Source organism: Anguilla rostrata, chromosome 6 (genome assembly GCF_018555375.3).
Source record: "Anguilla rostrata isolate EN2019 chromosome 6, ASM1855537v3, whole genome shotgun sequence".
Classification (NCBI taxonomy): Eukaryota; Metazoa; Chordata; class Actinopteri; order Anguilliformes; family Anguillidae; genus Anguilla; species Anguilla rostrata.
In genome coordinates, this window is record NC_057938.1 from 42,682,033 (window position 1) to 42,704,438 (window position 22,406).

Here is a 22,406-nt window from a genome sequence, read left to right on the forward strand (position 1 = left end):
CGGAAGACTGATTATCTTTAGTCCTGAAGATGTGTTTGTAGACTATTTGGAAAACTTTTAAGCAAATGGCTTTAGAATACACAAAATTAAAAGACTACTTAATTCAAAGACCGACATATGAAGTTTAAGATGTATACTTCATCAGTAGTGGTAAAATGTTAGCATAAATATTAAAAGCTTTTGTTAAACTTAACTAAAATGCGTTGGAGCGCGCAAAAGCCAACAACGCCAATTCCACCCCTAACGCTTTTCTATGAAATATTGTGATCCGGGGTCAGATTTAGGCATGTTCATTGCAGAGCCAGGATCTTGATGTACCATTGGCTGGAAATCTTTCAGCTCCTCCCCTTACGTCAAACAAGGAAGTTTACGAAGCGAAAATGCTGAATTGAGGCATCTAATGAAAAACACGGGACACTGAAGTGGGCAAATCTGACTGACCTGCTGTACTTTGCAAACTGAAGAAGGAAAAATGTCCATTGCCAACCCGAAACAGACTGTTTCAAATCCGGTAAGAAAGTATCATGATAAATATGTAACGTTAGTTCGTGATGTCTGCGGGATGGCCTAATGGCTAACGACGCTAGCCACTGCATCAGCAACGATACATGACGTTAACATTACGTTCCAAATTATTTTCCTTTCCCGGGTACTTTACCAGAATGCTTAAATTATGAAGTGTATGAGATTGGCTTGACGTCGGGTGAACAAAACGTTTGCAAAGTTACCTGTAATTGAAATAGGACCAGTATTTTGACAAGATATCTAACCCATTTATCTAACGTATCGGCCTATCCAGTTACTGTTATGAAACTGACACTACAGTTGGAATTAGTGAATGAGATACGTGTGGTCTGTATTTTATTACAACTTTTTCATCAATACGAGAGGTTAACGGCTACGTTCACATATTTCAGTGGTGAATAATTCCGTTTTCTGTCTACATAGTAGGAGTACATTGTATTTCTTAATAGATCTAACAGTACAAAATAGTATGTAATCAGAGATAAGAAAACGTGAATGCATTGTGGCCTGGCCTTGTCTTTGAAATTTCATGAACTAGTCTTGCCATTCTAGCTGGTAATGCCATGTCTAAAATTAGCTGGATTGTGCTCGCCAAATTTAATATTGGCAGCGTTGTAGCTAGCTATCATTAGCTAGCTAGCAGAGTATTCGAATGCTTCCTAGTACGAACACTTCATATGTAAATTGAAATAAAATACGTACAATTTGTATGTACGCCGAAGATACTATCTGGCGAAGCTAAGGACAAGCGCTTGACTGCGAAAGTGCTACTTGCCACATGACATGCCATGAGAAAGCTTCCTCGAGTCGCAGGCTTCTCCCTTCGGTGACTTGGGGTGTGCCTACTTTAGCAATGTGTTTGGGATCTGATCCCCATGACATGCAATGGTACAGCACTATATGGCGCTATGATCATGTATAGAAACACCATGTACACCATGTAGCTAGCTTGCGTAACTGGTGTTTACAGCTACCAATGTCAATGGTGGATTTATTCAGTAACGTTTTTACCGTAAATGAAAACGACTTTTTTAATGCATTGACGCGATTACTTCTGTCTGTAGACGATTCCTTTCGCAGGAACGATTCTGGGTGGGTTGCAGCCGGGCGAGATGGTTCTAATTCAGGGTGCAGTTCCCAGTGATTCAGACAGGTAAACATTTGCAAGTCAAATAACTTCCTTTATTAAATTTATTCAACCTTCTTCTCAAATAATTATGTGTAGGACAGCGGGAAAACTTATTTCAGTAAAAATATTAAGGAAAAAAGACAAAATCAAAATGAATTAAATTTTTATTGTAATTAATAAGTGAAACTTATTTTAAAGAAATTTAAGCTTTTGAATGGGCTATAGGTGATTGGAAAATGTAGGAAAAGCAAGCTTCTGGTTCAGATGTGTAGCTTGCATTATGTCCAGGTTCCAGGTGGATCTGACATGCGGAAGCAGCACCAAACCACGGGCAGACGTGGCTTTCCACTTCAACCCTCGCTTCAAGAGGTCGCCCTGCATCGTGTGCAACACGTTGCAGAAGGAGCACTGGGGCAAGGAGGAGATTCATTACCAGATGCCTTTCAGACAAGGGGCAGCCTTTGAAATAATCATGCTGGTACAGAAAGACTTATTCAAGGTGAGAGCACTCCCAAGCTTAAGTACACATAGAGCGGGGCGGCCCAGCCCTGTTCCTGGAGAGCTACCGTCCTATAGGTTTTCATTACAACCCGTATTTGGCACACCTGATTCTACAAATTAGCTGCTCAAAGAACTCTCTAGCCGTTGAATGAGGTGTGCTTTGTTAGGGTTGGAGTGAAAAACCTACAGGATGATAGTTCTCCAGGAACAGGGTTGGGAAGCCCTGACATTGAATTTTCAGATTAAGTTTTATATGTATAAAGGGGTTAGCCCACTTGAGGAGTTTGATACAAAATTTCCTTTTCAAGTTGCCTTGGCTATCAATGGGGGTGGGGGCGGAGGAGACATTTTGATAACTGAACTTGAGACAGGAAAAGCTGCAGGTTTGAATCTCAAGCAGGATTGTGGGAATACCCTTAGCTTTGGTAAAGTGCTCATTTGATCCATTATTTTGCCTATATATCCAGCCATGTAAATGGGTAATGCACAAATCTTAAGCTATGCAAGCTATCCAAGGTCTCCTTGGACGGCAGTGTCCTCAAAATAAATGAGCACCGACTGGGAATGTGAAAGGTCTGCTGTGAGACATATTACATTTCCCACTAAATGTAAATAGAGGCTCTTGTTTCTCTCTTTGGCATCTGAGTGACTTCCTTTGGGCAAAGCCCTTGGCCTTGAGCCAGAGAAGGAGAAAGGCTACTCTTAAAGCAAAGCGTGGTGATATGCTTCTGTTACGACTTCCCTCTTGGCTTTCTCATAAGGGTTGTTTCCTAAGGGCTGTGAAGGACCTCTTTCATTTCTCTGAGAGCGGTCAACGTGTTGGTTAGTGGGTTACCAAGCAACTTAATATTCCTGAGTGTATATACTGCTGTTTCAAAGCCACACTGATTAGTGAAACAAAAGGTCATCTGAGAGTGTGTTTACAATAGGGTGTGGTTGCACTTCTGGAGTTTTGTGATTTGTTGTAATGAAGCTGAACTGCTTGAAGTGGCAAGGCTATTTTTATCCTCCAAAAACAACAATGCTAGTTGTGTATCCTCAAAAGGGGACTCTTGTCTGTTTATTATGCTTTGTAAACTGGTTTAGACTTTGCTTGTTCTTGTTTTTCTTACTTTAGTTTATGATGTCTAATAATTAAGCCTGCCAAGGTTCCTCTCTACTGTTAAAGTAGTACTAGAAGCACTCGTTGTGCTATTGGAAGTAGAGTATGGCTGCTGGTTTTTCGTTCATGCAGTTGGTTTGCAACTATTTTGGGAAAGGCTGTTTGTGTTCTGAATTGAAGTGCTATAACAGATTTCAAACTTTTGATTATGCAGAACCTGGTGCGAATGTAGATGCTATCACACAGTGCCTGAAAGGTTACACCTGAAAATTTTCTGGCTGCTTCTTTCAATTGCATTAAACACAGTAGCACCAGTTAAAACACTTTTACTGATTGACATGCAAATAACGTGGTACTTAAAAGGTCTTACATGATATTGCAGTTTAAAATGACCACCTGGTCATGCAACTATTTCTAGTATGTATAGGCTAAATATGACTAAATATGGTTTTCAGATAATTATTAATTTTTGGAAAGGTAAACAGTTGTATTGCTGTATGCTTTGGGGATAATGAAGATTATTATTGACTTCCACTGGATTTGTGTGATTAAAACATTCAGTGCTGGTGTCTCCCTGTCAGCCTGCCATCTGTGAGGATACATTTTTTATGTCTTTCTCATTAATATTGAAAGAGTAAATAACAATTAATGTGTTTCAGTATTATTACAAAGGCTTATTGCAAATGATTGCTACAGTTCATTCAGCCATCTCTATATACTGAAATAATATTATGATATTCCAAAGCTTATTGTATCTGTGGCCTGAAATGTGCTCAAATGTGTCGACCCTTGTTGCACACCACTCAATTATAGGTGCTGCCCTAAAGAGATGATTCCCTTACTCTCAGCATAGCGTAAATAAAAGAAAAAGGGCACAACCCTATTTAAAAATAATATTTTATTGAGAAAACCTTGAGAAGGTTGAAAGGCCTAAACTTTGCTGCTACTTTATGTGCTCAATAAAATACCATTTTGAATGGCGTGGTGCCATTTTTCTTTGAGTTCGCTGAAAAGTGCTTCAACAAATAAATATTATTTCTTGTTGTTATTGTAAACAAATGGTGTGGTGTTTCGTGGAAAAAGAGTGATATGCCCCAAGTGTATATACTTTTGAGACTCATTACCAATTGCTAATTTCCTGGCTTCAACAATTATGGCCTCAAAGCAGTAAATCCTTCATGGCAAACAGTACGTTAATCATTGACTCATTAACTACATTTCATAGGTTAATATTACTTGATCAGTCTAAAAATTTCAAACAGTGTCAATTTCTAAGCGCTGCTTTCTGTTTCATTCTGAGGTTTTGAGTGTCATTAACCTTTCCTTCCACTAGGTGGCAGTGAATGGCTCTCACGTTCTGGAGTACAGACACAGAATGGATCTCGGAAAGGTGGACACACTGCTGATATCTGGAAAGGTCACAATCCAGGCCATCGGCTTCATCCCCAATGTGGTATGTAATCATTCAGGGACTCTGCAGTGTTTTATTTTACTCTTCGTCATTGTGCCCATTGTGAGACTCGCTACATTGCTCATTACAAGACACTTAATTTCTAGTCCCGGCGGGGCTTCACCTTTGAGTTAGTGACCGTGAATACATGGAACACCTGGGCTGTATTAAAACGTTGCAGTAATACAGAACCATTTCACAGTGAATGTAATGTGGGGTCCAAGAACTCCACTTCCCATCAGCCCCTTTGTGATACATTCTGTGGCACTTTGTCTTATGAATGTATCCCAGATTGAGTAACGTAATGTAAAAACAACTGATGGAAGTCAGAGTATGTACCATATTAGATGTATACTCTGCACAAATTAAAAAGCTGTCTATTGTGAAGAATATTTTTCATATGACATATATTCACACGTATGTACTGCATTTCCCCGATGCATGGTGGTGTAAGGTGTGTGTAGTTCATGTGTGTGTAGTTTTGCTGTTGGTCATAGTGTGGAGTGTTTTATTTCCATTTGCAGAGCTCAGCCCCACCTACCCCATCTATTGTGATGAGCAAAGTCACAAAAGCCAATGTAAGGATATAAGCCTCACTAATGTCAAATAGGATGCCACACACATACATGCATATACACTGAAAATATTGATACTTTTACCATACGCTTAAGTGCCTTATATGTTCTGTTACCCCAGTGATTTTTTCCTTCAACCTAATGAGGAAGAAATCAAGATCGTAGTATCTCTGATGTTGTCACACTCTTTCAATTGTGCTGCAGTTTCACGTAGATGTCACACGGGCTAAGTATAGTTTAATTTAAATGTAGTAAGTGTACGAAACATTATATACTTCACATACCCTGATATACTGATGCTCTCATGTGCTAACATTGCTGTTTATTCCACTGGCGGTAAAAGCACGTTTTTTTCCCACCTTGGTTATAAAAAAGCATTGTAAAAACATAAAACATCTGTTTTTTTCCCCATTTTCAGGCTCTGTTTTCAGAGTCGGGTGACTTGGTGAGTTGATTGCCCGTTAATTACTGATCTGTGTTACCGTAATACTTCCAGAATTGTAGATTGACAATAACAGGTGTTTCAGAACATAAATAGAATTGAAGCTAAACAGAATTCCAGAATAATTACGTGTGTTGTGTAGTTCTGTCAGGTTAACTGGTGTGCCTGTATTGTAGAGCGTACCCTACAAGGGCAGATTGGAGACTGGGATCAGCCCAGGAAACACCTTAACAGTCAAGGGGAAGGTTGGCGTGTACCCTCACAGGTGAGACAAGACCTCAGTTTTTTTTTTTTAAGTAACCTCGTTTTGGCAAACGGTCGAATTGCGTGGGGCTGTGTCACTTTTGAAGAGCACTTCATCAGTGAAATGTTATCGAGTTTTTCTGTTCAATTCTGCTCTGAATGGCATCCATTCGGGTGTCTGACGAACAAATCTGCATGGCGAGTTCGCCGATGCTAATCACGAGTGTAGAGCGGTGTGCTTGCGCGCTCCGGTAAGGCTGCTCCCGCTCCAGACGTCGGGTCGCGGGGTAAAGCCGACCGCGTCTCCTCCGTAACCCTCCTTGCTTTTTGCGCGTGCCCCCCCCAGCTTCGCCGTGAACCTTCGGGTGGGCGACTCGGAAGACATCGCCCTGCACCTCAACCCCCGCATCAAGGCCGGCGTCTTCGTCCGGAACTCCTTCCTGGGCGAGCGCTGGGGGCCAGAGGAGGTGGCGCTGCCCAGCTTCCCCTTCTCCCCGGGGGAGTACTTCGAGGTACGGCAGGCGGCGGCCCCCGCTTTGAGCCCTCTCCCCCCCCGCCGCTCCTTTTGCTGAGGGGGTGGAGCCACTGGCCCATCATCGCTCTCATATCTCTGTGCACTTTATGCAAGATGTCTTTTCAATTTCATGGGCTGATTTGACTTATTTTTCCAACCCAAATGAAAAATGGTCTATAAAATTGTTTGTAATCATGTCCTTAACCATTGGAATATTTGGAATATGCGGTTTTGTCCTTCAATCTAAAGGTTCTTACGGGTCTCTCTCGCTCTCTCCCTCCCTCCCTCCTTTCCTCTCCCCTGTTCCCCGTCCTCGCAGATGATCGTTCACTGCGAGGCGCAGAAGTTCAAGGTGGCCGTGAACGGGGTCCACCTGCTGGACTACAAGCATCGGGTGCAGGACCTGACCCGGGTCAACCAGCTGGAGATCCTGGGTGACCTGCAGCTCCTGGACGTTAAGCTGTGGTGATCCACCTTCTCTCGCGCCCCACCCCGCCCCAACCTGTCTGAAAAAAGTCCCTTAAACAAGCACAGGCTTCACCCTCCGTGTCCCCCCCCCCCCCCCCCCCCACACACACACACACACATCTCCACACTGTAGAGTAGTATTTCACCCCAAATCGACGTGAATTATTATTATTTTTTGCCTTTATGTAAAATGCATTATGCATCTGAAGAAGAGTGAAAAGAAGAGCAAATTTGCTGCCTTCATTAACCTGCACATATCAGAGGCTAGCATTGTTAGCTTCAGTGACTGAAAACACTGGGAGGGTACATACCTGCTGGTAGCATGCTGTAAATTGAATGTCATATTTACCTCCCAGTAACTATTAACCAGGTCAGTCAGCCATTTGGCTAATTTGGAGCTGTAGTACATTGTATTGAAAGGCAGAAAATGACAAAAAAAATATATCTGTTTGCATTGACTTAGGTCGAGGGCGTGTGTGGGATGTGCAGTTTTTCTGTCAATTTAACCCTTTATGTGTCTATTCATACATTTTCACAACCACTTCTCTTAACTTAAAAAAAATGTTTTTGAAGCAGGAGACTGTCTGAATGTAACAGGCAAACTATGAGCTCCCCATGTGGCTCACCCAGTTCAGTCCTCCATAACAGGAACAGGCACATTGCCTATAACATATTCTAAATGGTGATTGGCTAACATAAATAGGGCAGCTGAAATACAGCAGATGTATACGCATTTACTGGTATGTCTTTGTACATAGACATAGAGATAGAACTGCATAGTTTTTTTTTGTAGGTTTGACTGTGGTAGGAGGCCCATTTGAATGAACTTGTCCAGGTGACGCTCATTCGAATTTGCCTCCTTGCATGTTTGTAACATTTGACCTCATAAGTTTCTACTGTCATCGAGCCATTAAGTATTAACGACGGGTATAGTTACAGGCACCCTCCCTACAGTTTCTCACCCTCCTTAACGTGGAGCTCAGCTCAGTTTTTTGTAAGATATTTGGCAAACAAAAAAAAGCACAGCTTTTATGCATAAACAGACTTCTGTGAATATATACAAGAGAGGGATTGCTGAAGTATATGGAGCAGCAACATGAAGAAGCGATATGGGTTCCACATCGGAGATCTTTCCGATAGATCAGCTCCAGATGTCGAACCCTTGCAGAAGACGCCCCACCCCAGTAGCCCGTGCTAAGCTTCGGCCATTAAGAGTGACCGAAGAACGACGAAGGTGTTCATTCGATTTGAAAATGCTATTTATTAAATTTAAAAGAGTATTTTTCTTCATCAAACTGAACTAAGGGAGGTAGAGAAAAACGTCCCATTGGCCACCCATAGCGGCTTTATTTCTCGTGTAATGGAGATGCCCGTTTCTCTCCAGAGCCATACGGACAGAGACTGACTAACCTGGGAAGCCTGTGATCAACGGCTGGGGAAAGCTCGGCTACGTCTATGCAAGTTTCTACTCTGCATTTCCTCATTGGACACACCCGCCCTATCGGGCAGCTCGGTTCGACTTACTTAGCTTTCCCTTCCTTCACCTCGCTCTTAAGCTGCCGCAGTGAACTCCTTTTGTGTTTTTGTCTCACCTTTGTCGGCATCTGACGACCTTGTCTCGACACTATGTAATACAGCAATATTCTCTAACAGGCTTCACTACACGTTAAACAGGACTTTTAAAACTCATTAAACTCAAACATGCAGCATTTCTGTACATGTCTCTTTGGTTACCCCAATAAACAAAAAAAGAAAAGAAAACAGTTACATGCCTTTTTTTTGGGTGGTGATAGCTATGCTTTTAAAGATGGTATTTCTTTGGGTTTAATCGCTTATGTGTTACTCTTGGTTTAACAGTGAGTTTAAGCATGAGGTTTGGTTTGTTGAGATTATATCAAAGTTTATATTTATTGTCACTGTGACCTCTTGGCCTTGGGTAGGCACTTGGTGGGTGGAAAGTTATGAGATAGTTGAATAATTGAGACATGAGAGAAGAATGCAGTGGTTTGTCATTCTGTGTAAGATCCTTCCTTGCTGACAGGAAGCAGAAAGGCTGAAGAAGGATTGAAGGTGATGGGACCCATAATTCCTGAGGCAGAATTGGATGGTACCCGAGAGCATCGTCACTGATATTGAGTCCATAGCTCTGCCACAGATGCCATTCAGAACAGCGAAAGAGTATCTCTCCATCTCAACCAGCAGTGGTTCCACCTGATTGCAGAATATTCCTATCCAGTCTGGACTACCAGTTGCTACTAGTTTTTCTAAAATTGTATGTACATATGGTTCAGTGATATTTTTACTCTCCATCCCTCCAGGTTGAGAAAGTGAGCCTTTTCCAAAACGTTAAAACAAAAAATGTAGCGGTAGCAGCATCATTTCAGTTAGCAGAGCCGAGTTCAGGTGTACTTTTGCATATTTTACTTCACACTAGTGGAGGTACAGTGTTTTGATGTAGCGGTGATTAATTAAATGGAAAATGAGTGTCTGCGTTTGGGTACTTATCGTAAAACTTGGAACAGAGGTTTCTGAGGCAGGCTATAATCAGTATGAGGAACAGTGGCTGTGAAAATAGGTTAATACTGAGGAAATGTTAGATGCAAAACATTGCATATACTGCCTCCTTGTGGTGCATTACACCAGCCTGAAACCCTGTGTATATGCTGCATATTTCTCTCTCTCTCTCACACACACACACACACACACATACACACTCCACATTATTTTATCTTCCATTCAGACACAAGCAAGGACATATCAAGGTCTATGAAATTTTCTGAAACAGACCATTATATATATATGAAGATTAAGGCAAGCAATTTTCCAGCATCATTTCTCCCATATAATATGATTTTATTCTCTTATCTCCATTCCACTGAGTAGTTTACTGGGTTAATCCAAAACATTGAACCCGTTTGGAACGGATCAAACCTGGCCTGAGTGTTTTTGCCATTTGCAGTAAAGTGATATTAGCAGAGTGTTGCTGTTGTCCCCACCAGCTTCCTATCAAGGTCATGTGACCGAAATCCAACAGCTTCTCACTAGTGCACACTAGAGGGTGCTAGACATCATGGATAGAAATGGACTTATAAATAGCACTGGGGGAAGGCTTGCAGTCTTGAACCAGGAGCATTTCTCAGCATTTGCCACAGAGAAAAGAAGCATGACTGGAAAAGCAAAAGGTTTTGATTTGATGTACATTATAACAGAGCAGATAGCTATCTTCAGTGTTTTTTGTTTTTTTAACAAGATAAGAAAACCAGTGTATTTTCCCTCAGGCTTACATTGTCAGATTTATTTGCGAAAATGGAAGCATTTCTGGCACACAGGGAACATATTCTTTTGAGCACGAACTAAGCTTCCAGCACATTCCCGTATCCATTACCGTGTGTGGTGTTGTCATTTAATCCAGAAATCTTTAGTTCCACTCTTCAGGCAATAGTGACAGAAGTCCAGGCAATGCTGTAATGCATTTTATGAAGCAAACGTCCTGGAGAGAAATCAAAAATCTTTTCATAAAAGTCGTAATTTTATTCATTCATATTCACAGGAAATATTGCATTTGGAAGGAAATAAAAAAAAAGTTCTTTGTATGGCACACCACAATTTTGGATATGAGCATTACTGTACAAACGACAGGCAACACGATACAGTGAAGTACGTGCCAACCACGTTCCCCACAGCATGAAGAGTTTTAGAAATAGAAAAGGCAGTCCGTCGGTGATCAACGAGGCGGTTTTTCCATTTTTTTAAAATAAAACGGCACAGGCAGGCTTGTGACGCGTTGGGGGGAGAGAGAGAGAAAAAAAAATCGGTTTCTAAACATGTTGAGCATTTCTCTGTCACGCTGCCTTCTGGTTGCCTAGAAACATCCAGTACTTCAAAGCCGACCATTTCTGGCTTTTTTTTCCCTTCCTCCCTCCCGGTTTTCAGCGCGCACGTAATGGCTCGTACAGGAATGGGAAATGCATAAAAAGGCTTCCTGTTCCGAGTGGGCAAGTGTGACGGCTTCGCCAACGCATCGCCGATCCATCGCCGACAAACGTCAGCACGGGGGCCGGGGGGCGGGACAGAGAGCTGGTGGGCGGGGGGGGGAGTGGGCGGTTCAGGTTCCGTGACGGACAGTTGAGCCGGAGCCGGCCCCGGCTCCAGCTTTCTGGGGTGCCACGCCCAGGAGGTATCAGCGATTCGGAGGCAGGGCAGCTGAAGTTGAAGATCTAGCAGGTTTTTGTGAAGAGAGGGCTGAATGGCACTGGGATATGAGGGGAGGGTGGGGAAGGGGGTAAAGACTCTCAGGGCTTCCCTGAGTTTTCCTGCTGATTTTGGTATTCAGCCCTTACAGAATTGGGTGTGGGGGAGGGGGTGTATGGTTGATTGGCACAAGGACGGATAACGCAGGGCAGTGTTTCTCAAACCCCGCAGAGATGCATCATGGGCGTGCGTTTGCCTTCATCATTTCCCAAGAGATATTCCCAAGACCTTAAAAATATTGCCAACCGACAGCATATCTCTGGAGGCAAGTCTTGGGAAAGAGTTACAAAAAAATACAAAAAAAAAATTCTACAAAGTAAAAGTACGAGTCGGTTATGTGCTGTTCGTATGGACGTATTAACATTTCGCGGAAGAGCAGTCTGTCCTGACGAGCAGCTCGGCGGGGCCCAGCGTATGCGGGTCCTCTCAGACGGAGCTGAGCTTGACCAGGCCCCGGACCGAGTCCTCGTGCAGCGAGTCCATGCTGGCCGGGTCGTACAGCTGCGGGGCCTGGCCGCAGGGCAGCACGCCAGGGGGCGAGGGCGCCTCCTCGGGGGTCCGCATGTGGTGGTGGGGGTGTGGGTGTGGGTGAGGGTGAGGGTGGGGATGGTGGTGGTGGTGGTGGGGGTGGGGGTGGGGGTGAGGGTGGTGCTGGTGGTGATGGTCCCCTTCCCAGCACAGGCTGGTGGTGGAGGTGGGCAGGGAGGGGTGGCCGGGGGCCAGGGCAGCGCAGTGGCCCCCCAGGGACGTCCTGCCGGGCAGGGGGGGCTCCCCGCCGGCGGAGACGGGCTCGCTGTGGAGCAGGGGCGTGGCTGCGGCCTGCAAAACGAATTTGGTGCTCTGAATGCACTGGTCCTGATCACACTGAGGCAGAGGGGGCAGAGGGAACGCGAGGAGGGACGCCATCCATCATGGTTAGAGAAGGGGGGGGGGAGTAGAGGAATATACAAAGTGTGGGGGGGGGGGCATGGGTTAATATGAAGAGAAGGGGTATGTGGAGGTGGAGGAAGAGAAAAGAAGAAAGTTGTTAGTGACATCATGCAAGCCCGCCCCTCCCCCCCATTCAAAATGCAGGTAACAAAATCTACCATCAAGAAACGCAATGCAATTTTAACAATGGATTTACAGGGACTAACAAATATCCCTGAATGTGTCTGTCAGTACACTTGAACACCCTCTGGGAGTTTGTACGGTGGTGAAAGTGAAGAAGGGTGTGGGTGGAGCACTGTGGAGTTGGAGCTCTGTCCCTAATACGCCAGCGCATCTGTGGGTGAGCCAAACCAGGGGAGGGAAGAGGCGTATGCACGTGTTCTCATGCGTTACAAATCCCCCCGCTCCCCCAGGCCAATCTCAAACCCCCCACCCAACCAATACGATCCACCATCCACTATGTTCCAATCCAATAGGCACAAATCTCCACACAGTGGTGGATTTTCAAATCATGTATCGATTCTCAAGACGCAAAGATTTAATTAATTCCACAGCCCATCACGAGCAACCAGTCCATCATTAGATGGAGCAGCAAACTAATACACGACCTCCAGGTGCCTCATTTACCCTCATGGTTAGTGTTCATTACTCCTCTCTAATTCAATTTAGCATGCAGCTAACTTGACATCTTGGCAGAGCACTTTATTACAATAAAGGATAAATAAACATGAATACAACAGCGAGGAGCGTTGCTATGGCTTGTTTAATTTACGCCGGTATCAGTCCGCTTGCAGTGAAATTACTCCCAAACCACTTTAGCCACTCCAGCCTGTCAGCTGTTACCATGGGAACGGAGACTGACAGGCTGTCATGTTCAAGAGCTGCGGTTAAATCTTTGTTTCCTTGGGTAGGAGGTGACAACTCCCATGTCAGGGAAGAAGTGCGAGGCCTTCACGGCGCACCTTCACAGAAGATTCACACGTTTGGTCTCCGGGATAATTGCACAACGAGCACCTGTGTATCCGTGGGATCATTGCGTAAACAGAACCTGGAGTGAATCAGCTACGAAAACGGCGAATCGACAGCAAGTCTGTTCGTTAAACATTCACCGTAACTCGACTTCTCTAAGCACAGGCTTTGTCTTTCTTGTTTTCACCCCTGGAACAGGGAAGGCTCGAGACGGAACTGAAGCAGATGGCCGCGACCTCACATTACACACTGCATCAAAAAGACCCGAGATCCTCTCATGTTTTCCCCAAGTGCGGCTTTGCTGCTGAAAACAGTGCTGGTACTTTGAGCTACCGCTATTATGTTCCTGAATCCCAAAATGTTTAAGTTCTGAGGGTGATGACAGTCCCATATTTGAAGCCAGACCTCATTATTTGAATTCCCAGAATCTTTACGCTATTATTTTTATTTAAACCAATATTTCCGCTTCATTGGTTAAAGTATTTTTCCCAGAAGTCCTCTGGTGTGGAACATCTTTTCCATGTGGCCAGATTGGGAGGGGCACTGCAGTAGTTTAGACTCGCGTTATGCAACCATTACCTAATGCGTTAGAGCTTTAGCATCTAAACACGTCGTCCAGCAATCCAAAGGCCTGTAAGCACGTAGCTAAACATCGCTGATGAGCCAACAGGCCTCGAACTTCAACCAGGACTGTTAAGCCAGCTGGTTGTGGAAAACAGTCTGGAGTGGCCTACTGCTTAAAAGCCGAGCCAATCAGAGCAGGAGGGTGCGATTTGAGGATCACTCGAGCTTCTGAATGAAGGCAATACTATCAGAAAAGGAACCGGTGGCAATTTCACCATTCACTATCCGCAGAATCGAACGCGTTCAAAATAAGGAAATTGAAGGACTGGGCTTGTATTCGTGACACTTGAGACATTTTAATTTAATGACAAAATGAGTGATTACACCCCTGTCATTAGTACAGTGTAGAACCCCAGGGGACACATTCTTTAATGTTGCAGTTACGCTCCATGTGTGGGCATCGAACGCCCACCCTTAGCAATGGAACAGACAACACTGACTGTTCTTCTCTCCCACGGTTGATTCCATCATTAGGTGGGTTCTGACGTTTCACAGTTCCGTCTCCATCGAGCGTGGTTCTGCTCCAGTGGGTGGGTTTGCCACGGCCAGAGGAGGGCGCTGTTTTCTAGTTTAAAGACGCGTCCCTGTCTTTACTCCAGCGATCGTGATCCGGAGGCGTGCTCTGAAGTGTTGTGAATTACTTCAGCGTGCGTGTGCCTTCCCCGAAACGTCTTAAACTGCTCCAGCATGTGTTTCGTATTTGGAAATTCCTCTCAGACAGAACCGCCTCTGGGGGATCGTTATCGTAATGCACATTCAGTTATGCACTCGGCAACCTGCCTGGTGGCGCAACTTTGATTTAGTCATTTTGACATCAAAGGTTGAAGCACAGAGACAGGCCTCGCCGTTGGCTACATGCAAAGAAACAGCCCCGCTGATTGGTTACAGGCAAAGGAACAGCCCTGCTGATTGGTTACAGACACAGAAACAGCTCTGGCAATTGGTTACAGGCAGCTGACATGGGGCGGGGGGGAAAGTGCACAGGAGACAGGCACCACAGAGGAAGAAGAGCGAGGAAATGACATCGAGAGCCACAGCTGGTGCTAACGAGGGGGGCGGGGCTGCTCTCTGACGGTCTTTCTCAGAACCTGTGGCTGATTGGCTGCTTCGGTACCGTCCTAACTCCACCTCACCCCCAATCAGCATGATGATTAGCAAGACCAAGTAGATAAAGGGTAGTGCTGGGCAAAGAACCCCACAGAGTCTCTACACAGGACAAACCATGATATGGAAAATTGAAATGCCTGGCAGATTGGCTATAGGGCAGTAGGACAGGGGTGAACTTAAAGATATGGTCAGAAAACTTGCATTTGACTGGTGTTATGTGTATTAAGTACTTTAACAACTGAGTGTTCCAGACAGCATACTACAAGCTTAGAAGCCCCCCCCCCCCCCCCATTTACATAAGGTCACAAACAGGCCTTGAAACAAGTCGCTGATTTGAGAGACACTAAATCCTCTCAGATCTCTGCAGATAACTTTGGACTATCAAAAGCGTGTCAGATTTAAGGTCTGATTGCAGCTCACAGTGTTGCCTAACAACGTAGATATTTGACCGGCTTTTATTTAAGAGGGTTCCATTTGCGTTTCCATTTAGGGAACATACACCACAATCTAGTCTCGTTCTATATCTACGCTTGGCTCAGGAAGTGTGGGTTGGGTGAGGGCCCTTACCATGTGGCTCTGCGTCTGGGTGGTCCCATACACGGTGCTCCCGTTGGTGTGGGGGGCGGGCTGGGGCGTGTCGGGCTGGACGAAGCCCCTCCTGTCGATTAGGCTGCGGAGAGGAGAGCGTAGAAACGGATGAACACTGACATAGCTCGGGCCGTTAGATAACAGGGAGCTAGCGGGGAGCAGATCAGCGAGGAGGCGATGACATCATGTTTGCTTTATTTCTATAAACGGGAAGGGAAGGGAAGGGAAGGGAGTGAGGAAAGCATAAGAGAAAAAGGAAAAAAAGGCTTTCATCTGGATGTCTGTGTGTGTCAGAGAGAGTCAGAGAGGGAGAAAGAGAGTGCCTCCGTGTATGAGAACGCATACACGTGTATGTGCGTGTGTGTGCGTGTGTGTATGTACTGTATGTATGTTTCTGTGTGTGCACGTGTGTATGTGTATGGTCTTCTGGACGTTTCCCCTCCTCTTTCAAGTTGGCCCACGTCACCCCACTGCTGAAAAAGCCCACTCTGGACCCCTCTGTCATCCAGAACTACCGTCCTGTCTCCCTTCTCCCTTTCCTATCCAAAACAATTGAACGAGCTGCTTCTAATCAACTCTCCTCTTTTCTCTCCCTGAACAACCTCCTAGACCCCTACCAGTCTGGCTTCAGACCTGGCCACTCGACAGAGACCGCACTCCTCTCGGTCAATGAGTCGCTTCACGCCGCACAAGCAGCCTCCCATTCATCTGTCCTGATCCTCCTAGACCTTTCTGCCGCCTTTGACACCGTCAACCATCCCATCCTCCTGTCCTCCCTGGCAGCTATGGGGATCTGTGGCACAGCACTTGACTGGATTGAGTCCTACCTCTCCGGTCGCTCCTTCCAAGTCGCCTGGGCTGGTGCAGTATCAGCACCTCGCCCCCTTGCCACAGGAGTTCCCCAGGGCTCTGTCCTTGGTCCCCTCCTATTCTCCCTGTACACCCAATCTCTTGGTCCTGTAATCTCTGCCCATGGGTTGTCCTATCATTGTTATGCCGATGACACCCAACTCTTTCTCTCCTTCCCGCCCTCTGACACTCAGGTCTCTGCTCGAATCTCTGCCTGCCTGAGGGACATCCAGAGCTGGATGGATAACCACCATCTTAAGCTGAACCCAGGCAAGACGGAGATGATCTTCATCCCTGCTCCATCCTCTAACCTTCTTGACTTTTCTATTTCCCTGGGGGACACTGTGGTGTCATCATCACCCACCGCAAAAAACCTTGGAGTGGTGATGGACAACAGACTGTCCCTCTCCCAGAACATCACGGCGGTGAGTCGAACGTGCAGGTTCTTCCTGTACAACATCCGGAGAATCCGCCCCTTCCTCACCACCTACGCAACCCAGCTCCTGGTTCAAGCGATGGTCCTGTCCCGCTTGGACTACTGCAACTCGCTACTGGCTGGTCTGCCAGCATCCGCCATCAGACCCCTGCAGCTCATCCAGAATGCTGCAGCGCGTCTGGTCTACAACCTCCCCAGACATTCCCATGTCACCCCCCTGCTCACTGACCTCCACTGGCTGCCTGTTATGGCTCGCATCAAATTTAAGTCCTTGGTGCTTGCATACCAGGCAGCTAAGGGGTCAGCACCAGGGTACATTCAGAGGATCATCAGACCCTACACACCAGCCAGACCTCTCCGTTCTGCCACCTCTGGACGCTTGGCACCTCCCCTCTTCGCGTCTGCACTTCCCGCTCCCGTCTGCTGTCTGTCCTGGCCCCTCGCTGGTGGAATGACCTCCCCGTGATGGTCAGAACAGCAGAGAATCTCACCACTTTCAAACGCAGACTGAAGACTCATCTCTTCAGGCTGCACCTCTCCCCACCCCTCCCTAGCCTATAGTTCAGCTCATTGTACCTAGCTAGGATAATTTGATTATGTTAGTGTATCTGGTAGGATTGTTTTTGTATGATTAGGTGTGATTCCAGTGCTAGTTTGTACTTTGTACTTGGTAGGATTCTTGCTGCTGAACAAGCTTACTCTACAGGGTTGGAGTCCTGATCGATGTGGTCACTTCTGGCACTACGATCCTTACTTCACTCTAGTGTTTCTTTTGCGCCTCTACATCTTGAAACCTATGCACTTGTTGTACGTCGCTCTGGATAAGAGCGTCTGCTAAATGCCTGTAATGTAATGTAATGTAATGTATGTGCGTGTGTATGTACTATATGTATGTATGTATGTGTGTGTGCGTGTTTGTGTGTGTGTGCATGTGTGAGTATGCGGGCACATTTATAGGTGTGTGTGTGCGCATGTGTGTGTGCGTGTGTGTGCGTGCATAGGTGTGCACATGTGTGTGTTTCAGTGACAGAGCCCCTGACTGAGTGACTCCAGCTGCAGAACACCTGATCCTCCGCCTGTCCCAGGGCCACTCAGCAGACGGATGCCACCTGTCCCCTTTCGCTTTGCGCTGGCCTTTCGAGACCGAAGGCGTTTCCTCGGTGATTCACTGCTTTTCCCGCGTGCGCACCGCAGACGGGGGTGACCTCTGCCACGGTGAGCTCGCTGGCGTGATGTCACAGGCGGCTTCTCTCTCTACAGAGGAGGGCGGGGAAAGCGCGTACGAGCTCAACCCGTACACGCTGCGCAGGGGCGCTACGCTAACGTTTCCTTTCCAAGGAGAACACGGGGCACAGGAGCGCACTTCTGCTTCCGAATTAGTAGATGTTCTCCTGTAACGTTTTTTCCAGTTAGCATGCATCAGTTTTCAGGAGCAAATGGTCCTGGAAAACAGTACAAACTGTACAAACAGGTGGAACATCCAGTGCTAGCTCCCAGGAACGCGGGTGTGGGAGACGTTTGGAGACAGGGTCTGCGTGCTAAATATATACCGCCTCCGAAACGCGTTTTCTGCTTCTTATTTTCTAACTGCGCGCGCGGGCGAGAGAACACAAAGGCTCCAGCCGCCGGCCTTCGTCAGCGTTTCGCCGGCGACCGCGAGCGAGCGAGCGAGCTTTCTGGAACGGTGACGGATTCTCAGAAAGAAAGACGTGGGGGGGGGGTTCCGCTGACGCGTGCACAAATAGTGAATGAATGAGGGGGGGGAGGGACGGATGGAGGGGGGAAGGGAGTGAGGAAATTAGTGTGGGGAGGAAGAGAGGGGGGAAGGGCGTGAGGGAATAAGTGTAGAGAGCGAGAGAAAGGGAACAAGTGTGGGGAGGGAGAGGGGGAAAGGGACTGAGTGAGTAAGTGTGAGGAGGAAGAGAGAGGGGGAAGGGAGTGAACGATTATGTGTGGGGAAGGAGGGAGCGAGTGATCGAGTGGGGGAAGGAGGGAGGGGGGGGAATGGAGGGAGGACACAAACCCTGCGGGACTCACCTGGGCGGGACGGGCCCACACAGGGCGGAGCAGCAGTTGGTGACGATGCTGCCGTAGCTGTAGGGGTTGTAGTTGTCCTTCCCTCTTTTTGTCGACCACGTTCCCTTAATCTGGGGGAAGGACACGCACAGTACAAACAGCATTAATACTCACTTTCCAGCCTGCTATGAATGCCCTAGACTACAATACAGTGAGAATGAGATATCTGAGAAACTAAACCAGGGCTGGCCAACCCTGTTCCTGGAGATCTACCATCCTGGATAATTTCATTTCAACCCTAATTTGACGCACCTGACACTACTAATTAGCAGCTCAATGACATCTCTTGCTGTTGAACAAAGTGTGCTTTATTAAAGTCAGAGTGAAAATCTACAGGATGGCAGATCTCCAGGAAGAAGGTTGGGCAGCTGTGATTTAAACTATTTAAAAAAAAGAAATCGTAGGCAGGTACTTACATCTTCATTTGTCGTCTGGTTTGAGCTGATTAAGTAGGTGTGGAACCCAGAGAGACCCACTATTGACCAGACGGAGAAGAAGCACACCACCACCTCCAGCACAGTGCGGACAGTCAAGGAAGAGAACACTGCAGCGAAAATCAATATGGCCGCCCCTTGACCAGGCAGAATTAAGAGGCTCGCATAGCTTCCACTGCTGCTTTCAAAGGGACACGTAAGGATTTATTAAACCAGCTTTAATGTGATGTGCAAGCAGTTTTGTGACCTCCCTCAGATGGAAGCACAGTTACTGACAGCTGTCCTCTCCTCAGTCTTCCTCTCAGGACTGCTGCCCCCCTCCCTCTACTGCTTTCTCCCCACTTGCCTGGCAATTGCAGGTCAAGCTGAGGGAATGTCGATCCCAATCTCAAATTGGTGTGTGTGTATGCGCCTGCCCACATACATACGCACGCACGCACACACACATGCACACTCAAGCAACCACAAATACACACATACACATACGAACAAACAACCACAGATACACAGACACACTCACACACTCAAACAACCGAAAATACACACACACAAACAATCACATATAGACACACACACATAGACAAACAATTACAGATACACAGACACACACACACGCAAACACACACAAACACACTGAAATACCCACAAATACACAAACGCGCGCACACACACACACACACACACACACACACACACACACACACACACACACCCACACACACACACACACAGACAATTACAATATGCGAACATGTACAAGCGCATTTCCAGCTTTGTATGCCTTTATATATCTGCAGGTCTGTATTCTTAATTAGTGTGCTGTCTGCTTTCTCTGGGAAGACTGCACTGCTGTGTGTTAAAACCACGCTGGCAAGGACATTACTGTACATCTCATGTGGTTCTGAAATGTCCTTCCTACTTAAGCAAGGATTTTACACAAAAAAAAAACTAAATCAAAAGAAAAAAACCTGCCGTACACTTCACAGTAACAGGCACACGGACGGCGGCCAATTAGGAGGCGCATTGTCTTTTTTTTTTTACATCCGTCAGTGCTTTCCAGGTGTGTCATCAGCAAGACAATCTTCAGAGCCTGAAGAAGTTCAGTCCCTTAAAAGCCAGGTTTCTGTCATGCGCCGTATCCACGCCGCAACGTCAAAGCACAGGGATTTCAAAACATCAGAGGAAGCGGTCCGCACACGCACCCGCACGCAGGCACACGCGTGCGGCGCAGTCGGGCGCACATGCCGCGTGCGCAACAAAGGATATCTGGCGGGGCTGTCTTTGAGTGCGCTGAGGAAGCTCGTCCGACGAGACCCTGCGGGAGCGGCACAGGCAGAGGAGAGAGCTTTAGCGAGGACGCCGCGATGTCACAATACCCACGTCTCCGCCACCTAACCGTTTCGACCAATCAGACGCCGAGCGGCCACCGGGTTAGACGGCAGGACGCAGAACGTCGTCTTTAATGTTCCGAGCCCTGCCGGAGTTCTGGAACACGCCGTCTGGGATGAGCGGTGAACGTATTGGAGTAGACAGGTGTGCGGTACAGGCTAGCTGTCAGCTAGCGTAGCAGAGAGCGTATTAACTCTGACAGAGCAGCAGCAGCAGCAGAGCTCAGTGTCTGCTGGCTCGCGGTATAACTGCACTCAACACAAAGAGCCTGGGCACTTACGAGACTCTAAAACCGGAAAACGGTAATCTTTTCTATTACCGAACGCTTTACCAAAAAAAAAAAAAGCCAAGATAGCCTGACGCATCACGTGTGCGTTTATTGCGCGATGTAGGTCTTTCCGGGTGCCAGGGTAATGAGGCCTACTGACAAACGTAAAAAATGAATCCATGAAACGGGGGGGACGCCTGGCGGTTTCCAAGCGCTGATTAATAAGCGTTCGTCCGCACCCCCCGTGCAGCGATGCTCGTTAGGCCTTCGTACGTCCCGGGCCGCCCCCCCCCCCCCCCCCCAGGTTTGGGGAATGCGGTCATTAGCACTCGGGTAGGGGGGACTGCTGGCGGGCGAGGGGGGGGGGGGGGGAGCGTTGTGCGGCAGCACGCACAGAAGGCTAGCCCCACCTCTTCCATCACAGAGACAGCCCGGTTAGTTAGGGAAACGGCTTCCCTCATACCAGGAAGGCGGTTTGTCTCGCCCTAAAAACAGCCGTGTCCTCAAAGCGGAACCGCGTATTTATTCCTCATCCGGAATGCAGTTATTTACGCGTCATGGCAACGCTAAAGTTGGCCTCACAACAGAAAATAAAGTACAAATACATACATGAAATACATTTATCAGAAATGCATTTGTGAAGGAGAAGTAGTTTGCTGCATCCAGTCAGGGTACACAATTCGTTATTTTAGCATCTCAATGTGCTTTGTCGGATGAATTCCGAGCTCAGGCATGGGAAAAAAAGCACTTGGAATAGTTCTAAATGGAACCATGAAAGCTAAATTCTAAAGATTAAGCCTATCGAGCCAATCTTAATGACAGCGCGTTTCGACATTTCCAAGAAATGTCATTGAAGCGTTTGTTTCCACCGCTCCATTTGTTTTCTGTGCTCACACAGCAGAGAGTGGTTTTTTTACTGCGTAAAAATAAAAAATAAAAAGACGTTTGCGCGGAAGTGGGCGGATTCGCCGACTTTCCGGCGCGTCGCCGGGCCAGCCCCGCCGCTCGGGTTCGCGGTACTCACTCAGGATGACGTGCGTGATGACGAAGGTGAAGATGAAGATGGTGAGGAAGGACAGCGAGAGGATGAAGAGGTAGAAGAAGCGGTAGTTCCTCTTCCCCACGCAGTTCCCTACCCAGGGACAGTGGTGGTCAAAGCGCTCTGCAGAGAGAGAGAGAGAGAGAATGAAAGAGAGAGATAGAGAGAGAGGAGAGGGAGAAAGAGAGAGATAGAGAGAGAGAGTCAGACAGAGAGAGAGAGAGAGAGAGAGGGGAGAGGGAGTGAGTGGGAGTGGGCACTAGTAATGTAACCGCTCAGTTTTTCTGAAGCAACACGAAAACTCCTCCAGCTCTGCCTCAGCTGTGTTACCCTAAAGAGAATCCCAGTGTGATTCACCACAATGAACATTATACAGCGCAGGCTGTTACATTTCCACCCACACAGTCAAACCCACACCAGATAAACCTGCGCCATTCACACACAGACTTACCCACACAGTCAAACCCACACCAGATAAACCTGCGCCATTCACACAC

General features: G+C 46.9%; 2 protein-coding genes across 6 annotated transcripts in view; one reads left to right on the plus strand and one right to left on the minus strand.

Moving 5' to 3' along the window:
* The first annotated feature begins 39 nt into the window (after positions 1–39).
* lgals8a (galectin 8a) lies at positions 40–8,712 on the plus strand. 3 transcript variants are annotated; one of them, XM_064339827.1, is made up of 10 exons: positions 329–511; positions 1,590–1,678; positions 1,943–2,153; positions 4,591–4,710; positions 5,232–5,285; positions 5,701–5,727; positions 5,901–5,989; positions 6,314–6,479; positions 6,801–6,946; positions 8,334–8,712. In XM_064339827.1, coding segments are annotated over exons 1-10 (942 nt in total). In that variant the 5' UTR covers positions 329–472; the 3' UTR covers positions 8,335–8,712. The 3 variants fall into 3 exon arrangements, with proteins under 3 accessions (XP_064195898.1, XP_064195897.1, XP_064195896.1); XM_064339826.1 differs by having other exon boundaries at positions 332–511; positions 6,801–8,712; XM_064339828.1 differs by lacking the exon at positions 5,232–5,285 and having other exon boundaries at positions 40–511; positions 6,801–8,712.
* A 1,747-nt stretch (positions 8,713–10,459) lies between these two features.
* The window catches only part of LOC135257269 (palmitoyltransferase ZDHHC14-like), a 31,876-nt gene continuing 19,929 nt past the window's right edge, over positions 10,460–22,406 (minus strand). For 2 of the 3 annotated variants that reach the window (XM_064339837.1, XM_064339839.1), the window contains exons 4-9: positions 21,895–22,032; positions 20,480–20,528; positions 19,196–19,298; positions 18,741–18,850; positions 15,398–15,500; positions 10,460–12,064 (exon numbers count right to left, since the gene is read on the minus strand). In XM_064339837.1, the coding sequence (XP_064195907.1) occupies positions 11,627–12,064; positions 15,398–15,500; positions 18,741–18,850; positions 19,196–19,298; positions 20,480–20,528; positions 21,895–22,032 (941 nt within the window). In that variant the 3' untranslated portion in view covers positions 10,460–11,626. The remainder of the gene's footprint in view (positions 12,065–15,397; positions 15,501–18,740; positions 18,851–19,195; positions 19,299–20,479; positions 20,529–21,894; positions 22,033–22,406) is intronic. The other variant, XM_064339838.1, reaches the window with a different exon arrangement.